This window comes from Lathyrus oleraceus, chromosome 6, assembly GCF_024323335.1.
Source record: "Lathyrus oleraceus cultivar Zhongwan6 chromosome 6, CAAS_Psat_ZW6_1.0, whole genome shotgun sequence".
Classification (NCBI taxonomy): Eukaryota; Viridiplantae; Streptophyta; class Magnoliopsida; order Fabales; family Fabaceae; genus Lathyrus; species Lathyrus oleraceus.
This window is the reverse complement of record NC_066584.1, coordinates 236,098,205-236,107,523: the sequence shown is the minus strand read 5'-3', so window position 1 is coordinate 236,107,523 and position 9,319 is coordinate 236,098,205. Positions and strand designations below refer to the sequence as shown.

At 36.7% G+C, this 9,319-nt stretch overlaps 1 protein-coding gene across 1 annotated transcript; it reads left to right on the top strand.

Annotated features, from left to right (window-relative positions):
• The first annotated feature begins 679 nt into the window (after positions 1 to 679).
• On the top strand, positions 680 to 3,033 carry LOC127098015 (altered inheritance of mitochondria protein 3-like). Its single transcript, XM_051036516.1, has 3 exons — positions 680 to 837; positions 938 to 1,822; positions 1,907 to 3,033. The coding sequence occupies exons 2-3, from the start codon at positions 1,748 to 1,750 to the stop codon at positions 2,978 to 2,980; spliced, it is 1,149 nt and encodes a 382-aa protein (XP_050892473.1). The 5' UTR covers positions 680 to 837; positions 938 to 1,747; the 3' UTR covers positions 2,981 to 3,033.
• Positions 3,034 to 9,319: the final 6,286 nt, after the last annotated feature.

The window sequence follows — 9,319 nt, the reverse complement described above, 5'->3', positions numbered from 1 at the left end:
CTTGATGTGTCAAGCATGCTAGCTAGTTCAGAGATGAGGTGTCTGTCATGCAAGACAGTGTGAGTTGATGTGTCAAGCATGATAGGTAGTCAAGAGTTAATGTGTCTGTCATGCAAGCTATCAAGTAGGTAGTCATCAACATACAGGAGACAAGACAGACACGTGTCGGACACCTAAGACGGTCAGAGATGAGGTGTCAATCCTGCAAGACAGTGTGAGTTGATGTGTCAGCCAGGCAAGCTATCAAGAAGCTAGTCATCAGCATACAGGAGACAAGACAGACACGTGTCGGACACCTAAGATGGTCAGAGATGATGTGTCAATCATGCAAGCCATCCATAAGTGAATTGTTCAGCATGCAGGAGACAGCAATGCCACGTGTTGAGCATGCAAAGGGTGGCGCCAATTGGATTGGCGCCTACCTTTAGGACTTGCACATGGTCGCCAGTTTGAATGGCGCCCCCCTTAGTCAGTCCTTGAAACCAAGCATTCAGAACTAGGCTTGCATGCATGTGCCCTAGGGTGTCGCCAATTTGAATGGCGCCCCCTCCTAAATAATGTACATGGGCGCCAAATGAGGTGGAGACACCATGCAAACACATTTTTTCATGCACTCATCCATTTGCCTATAAATTGATCCACTCCTTCAACAATTCTTCCACACCAACATTCTCACTACCTCATCTACATTTCTCACTACTTCATCTCCATTACTTCTTTTACAATTTCATCTCCAACAAAATCTTCCATTTTCATCTACACCAACTCCCCAACAATATGTCTTTACTCACAATGGGCGAGGCACACAGAGGAACAGTTGCAAACATCGCGACATACGTAAGTATTTTCTTATACTTCTTTTTTATGTTTCATCTCCACCTACCCCATTTTATTTTGAAATACCGACTTAAAAAAGCATACATTATTTCTATTATAGGATGTCTCAAGGTTTCGCACTCGAGTCCACGAATTTGTCCACATGGACCCGTTGATTCAACCTTATGTTGAACTTGCCGGTTTTGGTCACCTTAGCAAAATTATGTCTTGGTCTATAGATAACAAATTCATTCTCGCCTTATGCGAAAGATGGAGGCCAGAGACACACACATTTTGGTTTCCAACCGGTGAGTGTACCGTGACGTTAGAAGACGTCTACATGCTTTTAGGACTACGAATTGAAGGCAAAGCTGTTAATGGTAAGACCAACTTTCCAAATTCAATTTGCATGGAGCTTTTAAACGTTGATTTGTTAGATGATAATGCTAGGGGACAAGGTATACTACTTTCACGCCTAAAGTCATATTATAATAGTTTTTATTTAGATGAGCATTCTACCGAAGAAGCTCGAATCATTAAAACTAGGTGTTACATTATGTTGTTACTAGGATCCTTTTTATTTCCCGAAGGTAGTGGTTCTAGCATGCATATTATGTACTTACCTTTACTTAGACAAATAGATAGAATAGGTAGTTATAGTTGGGGATCCGCATGTCTAGCCTATCTCTATAGTTCTTTGTGCAAAAACTGCCACAAAGATACTTCTACATTTTCTGGATGTGCTGTTTTGCTACAAGCATGGGGATGGTCAAGACTACCGTCTCTAGCACCGGTCAATAGCAACCCCTTCACTTTTCCATATGCAAAAAAGTAAGTTGTTTAAATTGCTATATCTTTACTTCCTTCCTTACAGTTTATTACCCATAACTAATTTATTTTAACTTTTTGGTGTAGATGGTCGGCACGCGGTATGAATTACAGCAGATGTCCGAGACACTGTATTACTCAATATCGCAACCTGTTGGATCACCTTCGACCGGCAGACGTAAGCAAAATAATTACATTATTTCTTCATATTATATTCACTTTTTCTACATTCATTTAAATCCTATTGTCTTTAACATTTCAGTTCATTTGGCGTCCATACCTTAATATGGATCATGAGCATCAGATCAACCCTGAAGACGCAGCCGTATGGACAACATGCACACCAATAATACGGTTCACAACAGTGGAGCTGCACAACACCGATCGTGTGAAGCTGCAGTTTGGTATGGTCCAGAATATCCCAGATCCCCCAGCTAGCCTAGGAGAATGGCATATGCGTAAAGTGAACGACCAATGGAACTTCAACCCTTGGCAACAATTCGCAAGATCAGAGTGTCGCAAGTGGAAGCACCGTCATGACCATGTCTTAACTGACGCAGTCATGCCAAATGAGGTAAAACCAAGTCGTACTTATATGGCTTGGTATAGATCAGTTGGATTTCAATTCATCGCCGATGATATGTACCTCTACGACCCACGCCAGACAACTTACACACAAGAAGCCTCAACATCTAACCCCCAACAACATTCTCAGCCCAATTACTCACAACCACCTATCCGACAAACTTTCCGTTCCACAAACACACAAACATACAACCAAAACATGCCATTCACCCAACCCCAAAACCAAGAACATCCCCCATACCACCACCAACAAATGGACCATCAACCTTCGACCGAACATCGCTTCGCACCCACACCATCACCCTACCAAAGTCGCCTTACCCAAAACACTAACCGCCCCATCACCTACCGTAGCCAAGAACCCCAAACATCACAATACCAAAACATCCCACAACCATATCTCTTCCAAACACCCCAACAACCTTTCCAACCTTTCCTAGACCCATCATTGTCACCCATGTCCCCCTTCAACCGTCCTGGTCGCCCATCCATGAGTCAACCACACCCCAACTTCTCTGGCATGGGTCATGAGCTCAGCTACGCCGGTACACCATCATTGAATACTGAAGACTATGCTGAGTTGGCTCAATACCTCAACGGATCTTCTCCTGTAGGCGGTAATGACGCTCCTGGACCATCAGATGAACAAACACCGGTTCAGAATCGTCAACGTGGGTTAGGGCCAAGGGTTAGGATAGCTAGGGGATGTGGGACCGGAGGTCGGTTAGGTGATCCCGGTCATCACCATTAGGATTCATTGTGTAAAATCCAAATTTTATTAATATCAATTCGTATTATGTCAAATTTATCTTTGTGTATTCTCCAAACATTAAGTTTCTTTCATAATTCTTAAATAAACACATATCATAAAACAAAAATTTATAAGTCAAAAACCCTAATTCAAGGACTTGTTATTGTTATGTTGAAGGGCTTGAAGTTGGTCCCTTTTGGCAAAGTTCACATACACTTGTTTTGACAGAAACCCTAATTTTGGGTCAAGTTCGCAGGGACATAACTCACTCATTTTTAATTATTTTGAGGTGGGACCAAGTGCATTGCAAAATTTAAGATGTCTACTTCAAATGTTATGTTGGACAAAAATTCATATTCCTAAAAGAAACACATGCAATAATACAAAACATTATGACTCAGATAACAGTTATAATGTCAAAGAGTCCAAGTTCAGGTGCCCATACCTTTCTCATAAAAGCTGCAAATGATGCAAACCTTTAGTCCAAATTCATTATCTTGAAAAGATATACAACTTTTATGTTGAAGGTTTTGTCATTTGAGGCTTTTATCATTCATACTAAAGGGCTTGAAGTTGGTCCCTTTTGGCAAAGTTCACATACACTTGTTTTGACAGAAACCCTAATTTTGGGTCAAGTTCGCAGGGACCTAACTCACTCATTTTTAATTATTTTGAGGTGGGACCAAGTGCATTGCAAAATTTAAGATGTCTACTTCAAATGTTATGTTGGACAAAAATTCATATTCCTAAAAGAAACACATGCAATAATACAAAACATTATAGGTCAGATAACAGTTATAATGTCAAAGAGTCCAAGTTCAGGTGCCCATACCTTTCTCATAAAAGCTGCAAATGATGCAAACCTTTAGTCCGAATTCATTATCTTGAAAAGATATACAACTTTTATGTTGAAGGTTTTGTCATTTGAGGCTTTTATCATTCATACTAAAGGGCTTGAAGTTGGTCCCTTTTGGCAAAGTTCACATACACTTGTTTTGACAGAAACCCTAATTTTGGGTCAAGTTCGCAGGGACCTAACTCACTCATTTTTAATTATTTTGAGGTGGGACCAAGTGCATTGCAAAATTTAAGATGTCTACTTCAAATGTTATGTTGGACAAAAATTCATATTCGTAAAAGAAACACATGCAATAATACAAAACATTATGGGTCAGATAACAGTTGAAAAACTCAGAAGTCCAACTTCAACTGGCCATAACTTTCTCAAAAAAAATCCAAATGTTGCAAAATTTATATCCAAATTCATTGTTTTGAAAAGATCTACAACTTTCATGTTGGAAGTTTTTTCATTTGAGGCTTTTTTAAGGGAGGCGCCAATTGGATTGGCGCCCCCTCTTAAAAAATACACACAGGCGCCAATTGGATTGGCTAGGGCAGGTGCCCTAGCCAATCCAATTGGCGCCTCCTTTTAATTTTTAAGAGGGGGCGCCAATCCAATTGGCGCCTCCCTTATGCATGTGGGGTAGATTGGGAATTTTTTTGAAATGTGGGTTATTTTGGGAAATTAATTGAAAAACAGGGGTATATTGGTAAAAATTCCACCATTTACTCTCTTTCATCCTTAAAATAGAATGGTAGGTGTGTCTTTGGTTGATATCATATCTGCCATCACTCAATCTAATATTATCCTCCCTCCCTCCCTCCCTCCCTTTTTATTAAATGTAATTTTTAAAATTTCTACCCATATCAAAAAACCTAATTATTATTATTATTTTTTAAATAAATAATTATTTTTCTCTTTGTAATAATTATTAAAGAATAATTTTGACAAAAATGTATTTAATACTATCTTAAACTTTACAAGTATCTATTAAAAAGAAATACATTTTTTTCAAGAAAGTAATACTTAAAAAGGAACGGAACGAATATATGATTATAAATTGATTATTCAAAATATAAAAAGTGATTTTTTTTTAATAATAAGATTCAGAGGGAGTAAATATTAAGTGAAAAAATCAAGAATTTTACAATCTTAGATCTTAACTAAGTATGATAAAGTCACTAAATTATTCTTTTACTATTTTATCTTAAAATTGTAGTGCGTTTTAGTAGATGTCTTGTTTTTGTTTTTTTAGTTTTTAAATAAAGAGTATTGTTGTTGGTAAAAGACCGAAATAAATATGAAAGTATAAATTGATTTTAGTTGAACTCTTGTAATTCAATTTTTTTAATATTGCATGTAAATTTCTATTTAGGATTTTTTTTGAATATAATATCCCTCTTATTTTTTTTTCTTTCGGAAACACTTTCTCAAGTGATTGGACGATAACACTAATGAATAGAGTTTCACAACACAGCTAACAAAGAAAACAAAAGATTCAATGAACTAAATAAGATCTGAGTCTTCTACATGAAGAAATAAACATTTCGTGCGACCGAAACAAATCCAATTAATGCATTACATTAATCTAATTTGTAATCTTTGATATAACAAGTCTTCATCATTCTGATTTGATCTTTTTAAATCTTAAAAATGATTCATTTCATAAATATTTTCTTATTCCAAAAGACTCATAAAACAATCAAACAATAAAGGAAACAAATCTTCATCAGTCTGGAGATTTACTCAACATAAGCCGACTTCTAAATAAGACATAATATTCCTCAATATGTGCAACATCTTGCTCCACATCTTGCCTATTGGTTTGAGCTCATAGAGACATAATGTCATGACATCTTGCTTCAAATATTGCCTATAAAATTATGCCAATCAAACGTAACACACATAAATTTTTCTGCATAAAAGTTATCTTGCATAACCATAATCGTTCATCAGATTTGTCCCCCCTATTTCCTTAAAATGGCGAAGGGGTAAATATGCAGCCATCCAAAGAGAAAACAACCCAAGAGGGAGAGAAAACCAAAAGAAAAAAATGAAACCAACCCAAGAGGATACAAGGAGCCATTATCTAGCCATATGGTCAGTTAAACATATTTCATAAACACCCACGCATGGCAGGAATCACTAGAATCAACAGAACCAAAAAAATCATTAATCAACAACTTCAAATTCTCTAAATGAAACAAACTCATATTCATCTTCACTTCCACCACCATCAGTCTCAATCTCATTATCATCATTCTCCTCAACATTCTTGACATTATTCCCTTCATCCAGTCCAGCAACATGAGATGTAGATGTTTCAGCTCCTTTGGGACTCATTATTTTGATCAAGTCATCCACCTTGTTCTTTCTAGCTGTGGAGGTAAAAAATAACTTCATGAAATGACTTGGAAACCTACATCAATTCCAGTAAAACACGACTTCAGGCAATACCAGACAATGAGGGAACCTCATGAAGGTCACCTTCAACAGTCAGATCAAAGTGTTGAATCTTGGGAGAGAAATTCTTGGAACATGACTTTCAGTAAACATACGATAACTAAAACTCAGTGGACTCGAACTAACACCAGTAATATCCTCACTACTCAAAACGTCAAGTTTTTGGTTAATAAGAACACCAAATATAAGGGATGGAAACACAATGGGTAATTTCAGAGCAAAGGACTCAGCTTGCTTCCAGATTTATTCAAACACATACTCACCAAAATCAAAGGCAACTCTAGTTCCTATTTGATAAATCAACCTATCCAAAAAGGGAGTAATACCTGAATTGTGATTAATAAGAGCCTAGTTAGAGATCTAATCCTGTTCAGAATGGCATACCCACACTCAAACTTGCAGTAGGAAGCAAGCATTCACTTGGCCAATCTTCATAAACCCTACCAGTGATTTCTTTAGCAATGATCTTTAGGGGAGGAACTTTGCCAGTCGTGATCAGTTTGCTTCTTCCCAGAATCCCAGGTACTCATTGATTATTGCAGGAGAAAAACTGATACAACATCCTCGAAGATGCACCTTTTTGTAATATCTTCTTTTAGAATTGTTAAAATATTTTTATGAATATTAATAATAAACTTTTTGACAAGCTTAATATAGTAGGGGCTAAGGCCTATCACAATCTTCATGATCTGAGCATCATCCAACAACTCAAAAATCTCTTCACACTTTAAAGCTTCCTTAGACAGCTCCCTTTTAGGGGTTATCCTCCTGTGATACACATTCTTCCACTTCAAAACACTTTCTTCAAAATGGAATGAAATATTGTCTAAAGGAGAAACAATGATATTTGTGGGAATCTTCTTGTCACCAGTAATTTTCCTATTCTTCTTTAGAAGGGGTGCCATAATATTGTCCAAATTGTCTTCCATATCTTCTTCAACATCTTCTACTGCAAGAACAACTTTTATTTTAGGAGTTGCTTTCTTCTTTCCCGCAGACTTCTCACTGGTTGCTACAACTTTCTTCTTCTTCTTACCAGAAATATCTTTCCTTTTGGTTGTCTTCTTTGCCTTGGCGGGAGTAGACACCTTTTTGGATGGAGTCTTCTTAGGCTTAAGAGTTCCTTTCTTCTTATCTACCTTCTTTTTAGATTTCTTCGCAAACTTCTTACTAACATATTTATTGTTAATAACATCAACACGGGCTTCATCGGTTTTAACATTCTCATGAACAAGGTCTTCATCATCATTTACAGAGTCACCAACATTTTCTTTAATGTTGTTACTCACATTATTATCAATATCATTTTAACATGATTATTAGAGATTACACTTTCACCCTCCTTCTGAGTTGGAGACTCTGTCTCCAACATGTCGAACTTGTTGTCCGATACATCTTTATCAACATCTTGATTTCCCAGATCAGTTTCAAGGGCTTTATTAGCATCATTATTTTGAATTTCTTCCTCTACGGGGACTTCCATTTCAGTATTAGTATCTTCTTCCACCTGTTCTTCCTCCACTTCTTCATCGACTTCATTACCACCAGATCCTTTCCTATCATTTTCATCATCCGAATTTATTTCTACAGTTTTTTCAGAATCATTTAGAGGGTTGTCAATATCAACATTTTCAATAGCATCACCTTGACTTTCTAGAGAATCTTCGTCACTAGAGTCCGATACAATTGGAACACCAACAATAGGGGTCTATACAGGGTTTTCACTGAAAATATTTTCAATGATATCTTCGTTAGGTGGTTTATCACATGCATGAAGAGAATCTACAGTTTGGGTTAGGTTTTCAGAATTAACATTTTGAGTCTTGGTATTAGTTTTGGAAACCTCAACAACATTCTCCAACATATCTTCAACAACATTTTTAGAGGGGTTATTTTTAGAAACTTTACCTTTAACGGTGACTGAAACAATAATTTGAAGTGGCGCAACATTTAGAACCTCTTTTGCTAGTTGATCTGCATGGTTAGTATGGTTACTAGGAACACGATCAACCTTAGAGACTTTACTTCCATCATATTTTAATTTCCCTATAAGATCATACATGGTTAATGGAACTTTTGAAGTGTGATCACCAACCTTATTCAGTTTCTTCTTTCTAGCCTCTTTTGATACTTCCATGGTGAGAGGACCTCCATCCAGACCATCGACATTCCCTCATAGAACGACTGCTTTCAATTCAACATTGTGTATGTCGATCACTGTTTTTGCTTCCACATTGGGCTTCTTGGCTTTCTTTGTTGTCTTATTTTCTTTTCCATAGGTATTTGTTCCTCTCCTAGTTCTAACCATGAATGCACACTTTCTGAGAGGAAGATGAGAGGACTGACTTAGGGTTAAAGAAATGAGAGTGGAGAGATGTTATGAAAATATAAATTATTGTTTTGAGAGACTTGAGGTGCATAATGCAAGAGTATATGTTAATTTGAATAACATTCGTATTAGGAATACTGATGGTCAAGATAAAAAGTAGTGCACGTGCCTTGGTCATGATGGTTACGAGAGACAAAAATGCAACACAATAACTCTCATGCCATCTCAATATTAATTTCTATAGATTCTCAACAATGCACATACCTAGGGAATTTTTTAATTTTTCAAACTGAGTAGTGCCCCTTGGTAAATATGTCAGCAAATTGGTTTTTTATTGATACATGATCCAGGGTAATGACTTTGTCTTCTGAAAGCTCTATAATTAAATGGTGACGAATGTCAATGTGTTTAGTACGGCTATGTTGAACTAGGTTTTTAGAAATTTTTATAGCACTCATGTTGTCACATTATAATATCATAACATCTTGTTTGACATTGTACTCTTTCAACATTTGTTTTATCCACAATAGTTGTGTGCAACTGTTTCACGCTGCAATGTACTCAGCTTCACTAATAGATAATGACAAACAATCTTGCTTCTTACTAAACCATGAAATGAGTTTGTTTCCTGGAAAAAAACATCCACCAGAAGTACTTTTTCTATCTTCAATATTTTCTGCTAGTCAGCATCAGAATGCCCAACTAG